General features: G+C 40.1%; 1 protein-coding gene across 1 annotated transcript in view; it reads left to right on the top strand.

Moving 5' to 3' along the window:
- Nucleotides 1–14499, top strand: part of SLC25A26 (solute carrier family 25 member 26) — a 143313-nt gene that overhangs the window by 25241 nt on the left and 103573 nt on the right. Inside the window, exon 4 of the mRNA XM_065885387.1 lies at nt 13326–13430. Coding sequence (XP_065741459.1) covers nt 13326–13430 — 105 coding nt within the window. The remainder of the gene's footprint in view (nt 1–13325; nt 13431–14499) is intronic.

The raw sequence follows: 14499 nt of genomic DNA, 5'->3' as shown, positions 1-14499 counted from the left end.
TTCTGGGTCTTATCCTACTTACGGACTTAGTTAATATTGTTTTCAGAAATAGAAGAATTATTAAAATTTCTTTGCTGCTGAAATGGCCCCTGTGAATTTTATGTGCTCATGGGTGATGTCTGTGGATGTCCTTACACACGTAGATGCCGGTAGATTTTTCTTTCCAGTCCTGTTCTAACTTGGGATTGAGAAAGCTAGGAACTCAGTGATACCATGTTTCGTAAATGCTTTTCTGACAGCCTCTATAACAGTACTTCACACAACCGTGTGGCCCAGGGAGCACCTACTTTAGGATCATTTGCCTGGGCAGCAGGTTACAAATAAAGATTTTTGGAGGTGGCATTGTGGGCCCTGCATTTTAAACAAGATTCCTAGATGTTTCTGGTGTTCAGTGATGTATAAGCACCACTCATAAAGGATTATCAAAAATTTTGATTTATACCCCAGTGGTAAATATTTCTATTGAGTTGACTTGGCAGTCATGTGCGTAAGAATATTTTAGTAGGTGGGGAGCGCACTGATCAAAAGTGTGATTCCTTTTGTTTTCCTCAGAATTACATACTTTTAGGCCCACTAAAAAATCCGAGTTCAATAAACTGGTTAGTTTTGAGGGTGGCAGTGTCCTGCAGTCATTTGAGGGGTTCGTTGAACATCAGGATGTGGGTTAAGCACGTCGGTTTTGTTCAGCTTCCCCACGGAATTGGCTGCTTGGAGGATTAGATGCATTGCTGTCAGGAGCGTTAGCAGCTACACAGCATGGGGCATGTGTTGCTTATCGTTGTGTTTTCCCTAGCAGGGATTTAAGTTCTTTTTAACTATGCTGTTAATATCATGCTTTAAAGTGTATGCATAGTGTTTTTCATGACCTCTACTGGCCTTTTCTAAGAACCACTGAGCAAAACAATAGAAGAAAGGTTAACAACTTTTGAAATGTTTTTCATCTTTTGAAATGATCACGATATGTTTTGAAACATCTGTAAATTAACAGAGAGGAACTCTCATTTGCACTTGTGTTAGCAGTGTGTCAGACTCTTGTGCAGTTGTGTAATTGAGTCATGGAAGATAAGTTGAGTGGAAAATAAGATGGTATCCCTGAAGTGCAGTGTCACTGTCACGTCAGAAGGAAGCTCTCAGGAATGCTGCCGATGAAAATGCCTGTGTGTGGCACGATGCACGGAGGCAGGAGGGTAGAGACAATGCTAGGAAATCCGCTGTACCATTAGAAGCTGCAACCGAACTGTTAGATACCCAGCCACACTCACACAGGCACTTTGCTTTCTGAGGCATCTAAGCACGTGCCTCTCCCAAGGGGGCCTTTTGCCCTTTTCTCCTATCTGTTCATTTTCCATTGTGCCTGGGAGCTTTTTTTCACTTCAGAGCATTAAGTACATAAGGCAGACAGACTTTGTAATTCCTTCTTAGGAATGCTAAATTATAAGAATTACACAAAGAATTTTCTACAGAATTGCGAAAAATAACTTCCTTTCCGTTGCCTTTCCTTTTTATGTCCTTTCCCCACTTGGACCTCTTTGATTCCTTTTATATCAGCTGCTTTTGTTCAGCTCCTCTTAGTTTCCTCCACCACTTTTGTTGTCCTTACCTGCCAGTGTGGATTTAGATCTTAAGACGGCCTAGTGTGTTCTCGGCACTGAGGATAAAATGACAAGATACTGCCTTTAGAGAGTTGCAGTCTAGACGTGCAGATGGACATGTAAGTATGGAAGTACACTAAAGGGTTACAGGTATTTTAAGAAAAGTAAGTACAAGAGCCTGAAGGGAAGTGGATTAGAGTGGGTGGATGGATGTTGATTCAGGAAAGGCCTCAGAGAATAGCTAGTCCTTGAGCTGCGTTTTGGACGATGATTGTTAGGCGGGCGAGTCCAAGGAGGGCTATTGAACTTAGGCAAAGCCCTTGTTCGACGCCTTCCAGTTTCATGTGGAGCACAGATGTGACCCGGTCGTCCCGGAGGGCCCTGCCTACTCTGGTGAGGAGGTTTTGCCTGTTATCCTCTGAAGGGCTGAGCAGGAGAGCACCACTGGTTGGTGTTTTGAGAACATCCTTTGGCAGCTGTGTGGAGTTGGGCGTGGTGTGTGAATGGAGGGGAGGACACTGTTGTAGAAATCCCGAGGAGAGAGATGACTAGAGCCTCCACTGAGGCAGGGCAGGGGATGCAGAGGGAGAAGGTGAGTTGACGAGAATCAAGGTGGAGGTTCTTCCTTTAAAACCCCTTCTGGCAGCGTTCCTTCAGTGCCTCTTCCCTCGTGGGTACCTGTGTCATCTCGTTGTGTGTCTGTGGTGTGTGCATGCTTGAGCTTGCTGTCAGTCTCCCGAGCTCAGCTCAGAAGCACACCCCAGCTCTCCAGCTGTCCCGGCCCTCTGAGCCCGAGCTGACAGTGGTAAGGGGAGGAAGAGGGCAGGGCCTGGCAGGACCCCTGTGCAGCGATGATCCTGTTGGTGGTCATTCCTTAAAGTACTCGCATGGATGTGCTGAGAGACTTTTCGCAGAGGCACTTGTCAGGGAGCAGCTTACCCACCGTCCCTCCACTTTCCCGATGGCTTCTTTCTCCGCCGCATTTCAGACTGTTTTCTGTTGCGTGGACTTGTTCTCTCTGATGTGGTATGCAGCATTCCTTCAGGTGGTGTTGACTCACGAGCTCGGCCAGTGCGTTTCATTGATCGTCTTGTGTAGTTAGTGCATGGGAGGGAAGGGGAGCTCCGTGTTGGCTTTTTCTTTAAGAGCAGTGTCAGTTTATGCTACACAGATTAAGTTTAGCTTTATAGAAACAATGAGTATGATTTTCATGTAGGATGATGAAGCTGGAGAATCCTACTTAAACCACAAGGATGTTACTTGGTCCGTACCACCACTACACTGTTAATGGAAAAACCGAAAACTTCTCTCCAAGATGAAGTTAAGATTAACCGCTTCTGTGGGAGTCTGCACTTTGTCAGTGACAGAACTTTATTTTTTAACATATTGTTAAGAGTAGGGTTCTTGGTAGCATAATGAATTAAATGCCGCTGTCACAAATTTGCTTTGGTTTGTAATTGAATACTTGTAGATATATGAGTGCCTATTATATATCTAGTGCTGTGATTGGTGCTAAGAAACAATAAGAAATTTTGACCCCTGTTCTTGAGGCGCATATAAAGAAGTTGGATACATTTATTAAATAGGTAGAGAATATTTTGAGGACCTCTGAAAGGAGGCAGCTTATGGATCATGAGCTGTCAAGTTACGCAGGTGAGGGTCAGAATGGTGACTTGTCTGTGTATTTGCTCTGTGTCTATAGGTCCTTTATGCAAGCTTACCAAACTGTTGTCTTCCTTATCTTGAAAAGTCGGGTTAATGCTACCTCACTCACAGTTCTTGTAAAGCTTAAGTGATACAGCACTTCTAAAGTGCTCGAGCCTATAGCATCTGATACATAAAGTGTTCATTAAGTGTTGGTTCTGGTCCCATGTCACACAAATTGCTGTTCGGAGCACACTTTTAGAATTTTATAGTTTTGGGAAGGCTGTCCGTTCAGAAAATGAAGAAATTGAAATTCAAAGAAGTTTAGTGCTGTACACAAGGTTTCCCAGCTGCTGTGGGTGATAAAACACCATTGCAGAGTGAATAGTTAGACAAATATTACACCTTCATTTTCTACTTTTTATGTCATCTTTTAAAAATGGCAGAACTGATGCACAACTGGAGATGGGAGGTATATTACTTGGGTAATGCTAAGAACTCAGATCACTCTGGGTTTCTTAAACTAAGACAAGGTGAGGATTCTAAAACTTGCCTTTGGTTACATTGGTGGGCAAAACAGCGGCCCCCCTGAAGATGTCCTAGTCCCTGAAACCTGTGGCCATGTTACCTAACATGGCAAAAGGGACTTTGCAGATGTGATTAAGTTGAGGATTTTGAGATGGGAAGTTTTTTCTTGCATCATCCAGATGAGCCCAGTGTAATCACAAGGCTCCTTATAAGAGGGAAGTGGGAGTGTCAGAGAGGTTTTAGGACGTGAAGCTGCTGGCTTGAAGAAGGAGGAAGGGGCCGCAAACCAAGGAATGCAGGGGGCTTCTAGAAGCCCCCTTGATTTTTAGCTCACTTAGACACATTTTGGACTTCTGAGCTCCAGAATTAGAATAGATTTTTGTTGTTTTAAGCCACTAATTATGTGGTAATTTGTTACAGCAGCAATAGGAAATTAGTGTAGTTAGCATTACAGTCTCCTCCTTTTTCAGATTTTATATTAGTTGAAGTCTATAAATCCATCCATGAGACTTGTCATCAAATGTGAAATCATGGCCCCATTCTGTTACAGAAAGTTATAAAAGTGAAAAAGCCGTTGGAAGCTTACCCCTGGGTTCTGTAAAATTCTGTAAATAACTTCAAGACACAGGGCCTAAAAGATATAAATTATTTTTGTTGAGAAGACTATTAACTTTTTGTCTAGAGTCTGGGTTATCAAGAATGTTAGTTCTGTCAGGAAAGAAGACCTATACTTACAAAAAAATTATCTTTTCTTTCCATGCCTATTGGCTATTTGTATACGTGGAAAGAGGCTTATTTATAAGGAATAAAGGCATGGTGAAGTTATAACTCAGTATGAGTGGATAAAATTTAAACCCTAAGGAAGGTACATTTGGATTTAACAATTACCTTTTGCATTATTTTATCAACAGCTGTGATTCCATTTGTAACCAGCAGATGGCAGAATTGACAAACAGATGAACTGTTCACTTGTAGGGGTTTTGAATTTAAATGGTGGTGTAGAAAGATAATGTTAGGTGTTCTTAATTTGGAAACCTGCTTTCTAGAAACAATTTTGGGAATGTGGAATAAAATACAAGTAAGTAAACTGTGCTTTTAAAAAAATTTTAGAGTGCCCTGAATTTTCATTCTCTCTCATTAATTTGCTACTTGGAGTTTACTCTGCAAAGTCTAAAGTAGCTTTACTTTGAATGTGATTAAACTTTGATTGGCTCTATTCAACTTACTTAAGTTTCTGTTGAACTAATTATAGAGTTGCTGGTTTAAACATGAAGAATTAGCTTATAATTAAACCTGGAACCTTTAAACTCATTAGCCGCATGTAAACATGATGTACCTTTAGTGAAAAATAATTCTGGATCAGTCTCCCAGGGCAATAGAAATAAAAGCAGAAATAAACAAATGGGACCTAATCAAACTTATAAGCTTTTGTACAGCAAAGGAAACCATAAACAAAACAAAAAGACATCCTGTGGACTCAGAGAAAATATTTGCAAACAGTGTGACTGACAAGAGCTTAATTTCCAGAATACACAAATAGTTGATACAGCTCAATAACAGAAAAACAAACAACCCAATCAAAAAATGGGCAGAAGACCTAAATAGACATTTCTCCAAAGAAGACATCCAGGTGGCCAATAGGCGCATGAAAAGATGCTCAACATTGTTAATTATTAGAGAAATGCAAATCAAAACTATAATGAGGTATCACCTCACACTGGTCAGAGTGGCCATCATCAAAAAGTCTACAAGCAATAAATGCTACAGGGGGTGTGGAGAAAAGGGAACCCTACTACACTGTTGGTAGAAACGTAAATTGGTACACCCACTATGGAAAACAGTATGGAGTTTCCTTAAAAAACTAAAAACAGAGTTGCCATATGATCTAGCAATCCCACTCCTGGGCATATATCTGGAGAAAACTATAATTGATAAAGATACATGCATCCCAGTGTTCATAGCAGCACTATTTACAGTAGCCAAGACATGAAAGCAACCTAAATGTCCATGTCCATCGACAGATAAACAGATAAAGAAGTTGTTGTGAGTATATATGCATATATATGTATATGTATATGCACAAACACACACAGAATGCAATATTACTCAGGCATAAAAAAATGAAATAATGCCATTTGTAGCAACATGGATGGACCTAGAGATTATCATATTAAGTAAAGTAAGTAAAAGAAAGACAAATATCATGATATTACTTATATGTGGGGAATCTAAAATATGATACAGATGAACTTATTTACAAAACAGAAATTGACTCAGACATAGAAAACAGACTTAGGGTTACCAAAGGGGAAATGGGGAGGGACAAATTAGGATTTTGGGATTAGCAGATACAGACTACTATACATAAAATAAACGACAGAGACCTACTGTATAGCACAGGGAACTATATTCAATGTCTTGTAATAGACTATGATGGAAAATAATCTGAAAAAGAATATGTATATATAAAATAACAATCAGTTTGCTGTACAAGAAACTAACACAACACTGTAAATCAACTATACTTCAATTAAAAAAAAATTCTGGGGATGATAATCAAAAGATTTGGGTTTTACCCTTGCTCCCTAGGCCAAATAGTACCCTGACCTTTGGTAACTTCTATCTCAGATTGATTTATGTATTAAATACTGAGATAATTAGCTTCTAATATGAGACCAATATTTATAGGCTGTTGATTAAGTTTCCTAAGTAAAAGTCTTAAGTTGGGTATTTTTTTAGGAACTATGTTGAAGTAGTTGGGTAAAAGATACAGTGTTAATACAAGTTACTGTGGGTGATGTCCAGCCACTTTGAAGAGCATTTCAAGAGTGAGAGGATGGAAGTGAGACTATAAGTGGCTGCCAGGTGATGTGTGGAAGTCTGGAGCTTGGCTTGGGCAATGAATGAACCAGGGAGTTTAGCAGCATCTTTCTCACTCTCTCCTTTCTGCCTTCACTCATTTTACAATACCTAATGTGAGGCCAGAGTTCACTGTGATTTTTTTTCCTTTCATACGGTTAGTCTTAGGACTTGTAGTTTTGCATCTTGGTGGTCAGTGAATACTAAAAGGAGACATTCTGCTCTCCATTTCAAAAATGAAAACCATATCAGAAAAGTTTTTATTTATGTTAAAGAAAGAAAAGTCTTAGCAACTTTAATATTGTAATCATTCTCAGTTTAAAGTTCCTCAGATTTTTTGTTAAATTCCACTGAGGCCAGTATTGCCTTTTAATGCTGATTTAAAAAAGACTGGGGACATGTATTTTCTTTATGGAAAGCTTTAGTAGTCTTTTGTTAGAACTTTAACATATACACCATTTTTGGGTTTAATGAAAATGTCACCCTCCCTGGGTCATGGTTTCATACTGAACCCCGGACGTCTGAGGAAAGGATGCTCTGAAGAATGGCTTTACCCCAAGACCCACAGATGACATTACCTTTGTTTCCTTTCATAGGACCATGATACTATAACATGTTTTTGTTCCTGTGCAGTGAAATACTCTGTGGCGGCTCAGATTCAAATCTAAGAAAGATCAGAGTTAATAGAAAACCAAATGGAAGGCAAGGGAGTACGCCAAAATTGCCATGCCGGGGAAGTCAGGAAACCGTGCTGGGTGCTTTGTACCTCTTCTGTTAGATTGTTTTTCATCTGAGAACCTTTACAAAATTTCTCTTCTGCTGCTGTATTTTTAAGAAATAAAAATATAATGTAAGAACATGGAGGGTTACGAAGCATGTATAAATATTTATGCCAAGGCACAAAAGTGGACAATTCGTATTTTCTTGACATATTGGGGTCATATTTCACTCTTGACCTCTTGAGTTGAAAAATACAAGGTGTTAGAGTACCCTTTTCTTTCTTATTTATTTATTTTCCTTTCTGTAATGAGTTTTAGATGCTGGGAGCTGCCCTGTAAGGTTCATGTAAGTTTCAGTGGACTTAATTTTCTATCCTGGTTTATTAGCATGGATTTAAAAGTTTACACTCTTACCGAAAGTAACATAATTTATACCCAGTTTTAGGCCTTAGTGTTAAGCTCTTTAGTCTGTTTTGGGTGTGTGTGTTATTGTCACTAAATTAAAGCTAAATGTTGCTTTTGTCAAGGCTAATAAATAGGATTGCATCTAAAAGCATATTTTAAGTTAGTCCTTTGATTTTATTTTGTTCCTCACTTAAAATCTTTGGTGCATAACAAATGTTTTTGCCCTTTGAAATTATGTTAAAGAAACTTATGAAGTAATCATACATGTTCATTGTAGAGAATTTAGAAAATGCAAGTGGGCAGAAAAGGAGAAACATCACCTGTAATCCAACTCTATTTTTTCTAGTCTTTTTATAACTATATATAAAGATAGTCTCTTCAGTTCAAAGAAAAAAATGTATTTTAAAAATTCTGGAGTATTGGTAAGGTATTTCTTTGGAAATGAGTAATTTTTGCATTTCCCCTCTTGGGTAGTTTTATTTACTTTACGTGAAATAATACCAAAAAATAGTAGATAAAATGTTGTCAAACCTAAATAAGACTTGGAAAAAAATATACCAGAGTGCTTCCTGTCCCCTCCGCCGTCCCAGTTGATTCCAGTTGATTAGTAAAATTAATGCATATTTTCTTTTTGCCCTCACAGTATTTATGTTTAGTAGGAAAGTAATATATTTTAAAAACTATATGGTATAAGTTAATAAGTAAAAAATTTTCAGTTAAAATAGTTTTTTTGGGGGGAATGAGAATAGTGAGGAAATAGTTTATTTGGAGAATAAGGAGAATCTTTTGAAGTAAAAAAGAGAAGGTATGATTGGAGAAAATTAAGAATTTTAGGAATCAAAGCCTAAAAGGGTACCATGAAGATTTCTGGTCCAACAATGCTTGAGAGATCACTGACAAAGCTGGGGCCACAGTCTAGGTCTGAAGACCCTCACCCAGACCACTGCTCATTCCCTCCTGGAGTTGAGCCCTGAATGAAAAGCCCAGTTTAGATGCAGGATGGTACCCTATGCTGAGGGGCAGCACAGGCAAAGGTGGTCATCCTAGCAGTGTCGGCATGTGCTTGGGCTCCTGGCTCTACCTTTTTCATAGCCTCTGGGGTCTTCATGTGTTATCCCATTTCTTTCCTAAATTGTCAATCTCTGCCTTGCTGTTACCACTTTCCCCCATCCTATGTACAAATACTTACAATCCTCGATAAGACAAAGAACTTCCTTTAGCCATGAACCCATCTCTCCTAACGTCTCCACCAGCTTCCTGGTGTAGTTCTTTACTTGCCCGCCTCCATCTCTGAATCACTTATGATTCACTGTAATGGGTCTCCTGGCCCAGCCCTCCATTGAAACAATTCTTGGGAACTCCAGTAACCCTCATGTGTGCACTGGTTGATAATCTTGACCCCTTGCTCTGCAAATCTCCATCTGAGACTTCTGGTCCCCTTGAATATCGAGTGGCATTCTTGGTCGCTTTCAGTTGAAATTGATCTTGGCTAACCTGTGGGAAAAAAGGTTGGTTTTTGGAAAGTTGGCAGAGACTGTTAAGTTACTTTCCGCTTCTCCCTCGATTTGGTTTGGGTGGCAGTCTCCCTAACCCTTTGCTAGATCTACATATTCTCAGCCTTCCTAACAAGGGGTGGCCGTGTCACACAATTGTGGCCAAGTGGACACCAACTAGGGGACATCTGAAAAAAAAAGAGGAGGCCCTTTCTTGCCTGGAATCCAGTTGTGTGACAAGGTTACGCTGGAGGATATACAAGCCACGCTTCTCATGAGGCAGCAAGCCTGTGGCTGGACCTAAGTTGGTGACAAGGCCAGGGAGGAGAGTGACTGAACCCTTTGTTTTCTTGAGCTGGGAAGCCTCTCATATATGAGAGTTGAAAACTGGGCGGCCACAGAAGACCAGTGTTCACCGTAGCGATTTCCTCCTTCTCATATGTCTGATCAGTTCTTCTCTTTTTGTCTGCTCTGTAAGAGTGGATGTTCCTTGGGCTTCCATTCTTGGTCTTTTGACCTTCCCTTTTTGCTCTTTATTTTTATTTTTTTTTTGCGGTAGGTGGGCCTCTCACTGTTGTGGCCCCTCCCGTTGCGGAGCACAGGCTCCGGACGCGCAGGCTCAGCAGCCATGGCTCATGGGCCCAGCCGCTCTGCGGCATGTGGGATCTTCCCAGACCGGGGCACGAACCCGTGTCCCCTGCATCGGCAGGCGGACTCTCAACCACTGCACCACCAGGGAAGCCCTGCTCTTTATTTAGGTAATCTACTCTCTTGGTTCCAGCCATCACCTATATGCTGATGACTTGTATGTCTGTATCTCTAGCCTTGTTATTTTCTAGCTTTATAGTCAGATATTAATTTCTTGGATAGACACAGCCCCTTACATGTGCCACAGATTTCTCCTGCTCAGCATTTCCCAGAGTGAATTTATCCTTTTTGCTCTAAACTTGTTTTTCCTCCTCTGCCCCCCTGGTCTCATTTAATGGCACCACTGTATTGTAGGAGCATCTTACTCTCTCCCCACTCCTGACCTCTTATCAGTCACCAGGTCCTTTCATTTTACTCCTGACTCTTCCCTCAAATTTGAACCTTCTTCTCTGAGCCATATTCATTTCCTGGTACCTTCTATAGAACTGTTGTAGTAGTCTCAGAGCTTGTGTCTTGCCTTCTTTTTGTCTTTCCTCTTTGCTTCTTATCTTTCTCTTCTATCCTGCAACTATTCTTCTACCTACTGCAGCCAGAGTGATGTCCCTAAAGCACAGGTTATCATTCCTCTGCCCAAACTTTGTGTGTATTTTATCTTATTTTTTTTATTGAAGTATAGTTGATGTACTTATATGTTACAGGTGTACAATATAGTAGTTTACAACTTTTAAAGGTTATATTGCATTTATAGTTATTGTAAACTATTGGCTGTGTTGTACACAACACAAACTATCCCTGTGTTTGTATCTTTGTAGCTTATTTTATACGTAATAGTTTGTAACTCTTAATCCCCTACCTCTATATTGCCCCTCCCCCGTTTCCTCTCCGCACTGGTAACTGCTAGCTTATTATCTGTATCTGTGAGTCAGCTTCTTTCTCGTTGCGCTCGCTGGTTCGTTGTATTTTGTAGATTCCACATCTGAGTGATTCCATACAGTATTTGGCTTTCTCTGACTTCTTTCGCTCAGCATAATGCCCTCCAACTCCACCCATGTTGCTACAGATCCTCTGCCTGAACTGTTCCAGTTGGTCCCATTGTCTATGCAATGAAGTCCAAGCTCCTTGCATGGCATACAGGGCCTTCTTGGCCGTCTGTTCAGTCTTACTCCCCATTACTCTTGACCTTAAACTTGAGGTTTTGGTGGTATGGAATGGCTTGGGTGGGAACACACTGTGGAATGCTAACTTGATATGGGATGATTCTGTTACCCCTGAACACCCTGCTTTCGTATTGTGTGCTTTTCTGTTTCCACTCCCCATCATGCCGTTTTTACCTTTCTTGCCAGCTAATTCTTGCTCCTTTGGAAGGTTCTGTGAAGGCATAATCTCTGGCAGTTTTCCCTCAGTCTGGAGGTTGGACTAAATACCCCTCCTCTCCATTTGCTATGATACTTGTCTTTGCCTCTTTTTAATTTTACTCTCGCTCTTGCCATGTATCAGTATTTATACGTGGCTGTGAGTTCTTTGAAGTCAGGGCACCATCTGAGTCTTCTTTACCAGGCAGTGTCTTGTGCAGTGTCTGGCTCTACGTGTTTTTGTTGAACTGAATCCGGTAAATTTGAAGGGAGACTGTGGGTGGAAAGATACATTGGCCCAAATTGTAGATATCTTTGCAGACAAAAGGCATTCAAATGTTTGATGAACGAAGAAAAAGAAAGTAGATTATATTGTTTTGTGAGTCTTGTCAGTTTGGGGAGAAAAATAACTTCAGGTCATTAATGCACTCCAACTGGTATGTTATCCAAACCATATCAGTTGGAGTGCATCCACAAAAAGTACTGTTACTTTTGAGCTACTTTTCAGAGGTGATACACCCTTGTTAGCTGACTCCATGACACCTAGAATCACATTACCTGCCATCCCTATCCCTTGTTTCCTGGGGTTGCTGAGGCCTACATCTGTTCTGTGCCTGCTCTGCTCTTACCAAGGCTAATACCAAAGAAGGATTTGCCAGTGTTTATACCTAGAGCAGGGGTTGGCAGACCATCACCTGTCTTTATAAATAAGATTTTATTGGAACACAGTCACACCATTCACTTACATATTATTATCTATGGCTGCTTTTGTGTTCCCACAGCATGGTTGCACCATTGTGACAGAGACCATTTGGCTGGCAAAGTCTAAAATATTTACTATTTGATCTTTTACATTAAAAGTTTGCTGATTTGTACCTTAGAGCTACTTAACATTAGAAATACAAAGCCTTATATAATATCCAAATTGGGTAGTCATCTCAAATTAGGGATTAGGAGACTCTTGAAAAGGGCAAACATCCTGTTTGATGGGACGGTTTTGTTAAATTTCCTGTTGTTTCCATTTTGCTGCGTGTGTCACTGAAGATTGTCCACATTTCTTACTGTGCCTCAAATACATATATTTGTATATGAAATACATATTGTGAAAGTTTTAAAATTAATCTCCTTAACCACATACAAAATACTGAACACCAGAGTCAGGTGTGTGAATTCCACATTGGAAAAAAAGTTTGTATCCTTGACAGGCTGCTTAGTGTACAGAGGCTTCAATACAGGACTTCCATTAAAACAGTTTAAAATATCAGTTTATATGTCTCCCTCCCTGTCGCCTGCTGCCCTTTCCCCTGCCTTCTGTCCTTCAGTGGGCAGACCAGTTCTTTCCGGTTTGACCAATTCTTAATATTTCTGAAGATAAGTGGGCTACTGAAGGCGGAGTCCTGGAAGTGTGAGGTTGAGTGGTGTGTAACTGACCCTGGCATGTCACCAAGGGTGATGTTACAATTGTTTGTTGACTAGTCGGGACCTACGTCAACTCAAATGCTGGAGCAGGGCCCGGGAGTGCCTGGAGTTACTCCTCAGCTGTTGGGTGGTGGGGAGGTCGGGGGGTGCTGCGGTTGGGATCTGGCCGAGGCTGGGGGTGGGGTGGGTTGGAGGGTTTGGGGTAACCAGCCGCTTTTCAGTCTTGCCTCTACTACTGACGTGTGTTACTCCAGTAAAGCTAAGGCCCTTTTGATTCATTCATTGAGCAAACATGTTTGAAATGGCTGTCATGTGACCACCAGATGTCCTCGTAGGTACTGGGAGTTCAGAATGAGTGCATGTGCTTCTTCCCATCGAATGGCTTACAGACAGATTTGTTTGGAGAGTGAGGCAGGAGGTAGGAGGATCTACGTGGGACCAGGGAGGAGAGGTTCTGTGTTGGTAACACAATGCATGTCCAGTAATGCTCTAAGTGTTTTAGGTTAAAAAAACAAAACAAAACCGAAAAAACCCCCAACTTTTTGCATCTTGAACTGAGCCTGTACATTATGCTTTTGTTTAACTGTAATTGTTGCTTATGAAGCTGTTTCCTTTTTCATAGCAGTTACTTCTTTTTAAGGATATGATTAAATTTGTATATTTTAGGTTGCTTGCCTGATTCGAGTTCCTTCTGAAGTAGTTAAGCAGAGGGCACAGGTATCTGCTTCTTCAGGAACATTTCACATCTTCTCTAACATCTTATGTCAAGAGGTGAGAATATGTTTTTAAGCTCTCTTATTGAGAATATTGTGTGGTAGCTAATAGGAACACTGTGGCCCTCATCCTAGGAGCCTTAGAAGAGACCTCAAAGCTAAATTTGTCGTCCAATTATAGCAACTTTTTATGCTAAGATTATCTTTGCCTTTCCATTGTTTTCAAAATTTTTAGTTTCATTTTTATTTCTTTTTCAAATTTCTAAACAACCACACTACTAAGTGTGTGTCCTACATTGCAGTAGTCTTATCTTATCATTCTTTTGGAATCAGATATGGAATAAATAGTGAATATGTAAAGTGAATAAAGATAATTATATTAAAACATCAGTATAGAATTTGAGGACCCATGGAAGAGACCTGTGGTAATGGACTGATATTAGTGACCAATATCGTAATGTTTATATAAAAATGTAATTCGTCTTGTACTGGTTCATGTTAACCTGTGGATCAAATTTCATGCGTGCTGGCCATGTGGCTAGGGACCAGTGAGCTGCTCTTCTTTATAGTTTGTACAGAAGCCCTTTTTTTCTTTAAAATGGAATCAGTCACATGAAAATTTCAGTGAGTCTAGGTTTTAGAAAAGTTTTATTCTTAATCCCTCTGTCATCTAGGTGAGCAGACATTGAGTGTTTAATTGTGTGATTGAGATCAGTTCAGTAAAGGGTCCCTGTTGAATCGTGTGGATAGTTAAACAGATAAGTCAAGGCTTGTCTAGAGGTATCTCTCACTTTTGAGAGATTATTCACGCATTGTGACGTCTTATAGTTGAAACTATAAAATATAGTTCTGTTCTTTTGTGAAAGGATAATTGGCATTCTGTGTGCATTTGGTTTTGAAAATATGTTTATTTAAAGCTTCTCAAGTATTTTTTTTTCAAGAGAAGAAATGTAGAAAATAAGTAAAGTTTAATTAATATGTAGTCAGCTTTATTATTAGAGATGTTCCCATTTTAAAAGGAGCTGATCAGAGCTTTATATACTTTAAGCCAGTTTAAAAGCTTTAACCTCTTATACAACTGTAGTCATTGTGAATATTTCAAAACTCAAACTTTAGAAAAGGTAAAT

The sequence above is a fragment of the Phocoena phocoena genome, chromosome 10, assembly GCF_963924675.1.
Source record: "Phocoena phocoena chromosome 10, mPhoPho1.1, whole genome shotgun sequence".
In the NCBI taxonomy this organism is placed as follows: Eukaryota; Metazoa; Chordata; class Mammalia; order Artiodactyla; family Phocoenidae; genus Phocoena; species Phocoena phocoena.
Note: the sequence above shows the minus strand (reverse complement) of the source record. Positions and strands in the feature narration are given on the sequence as shown.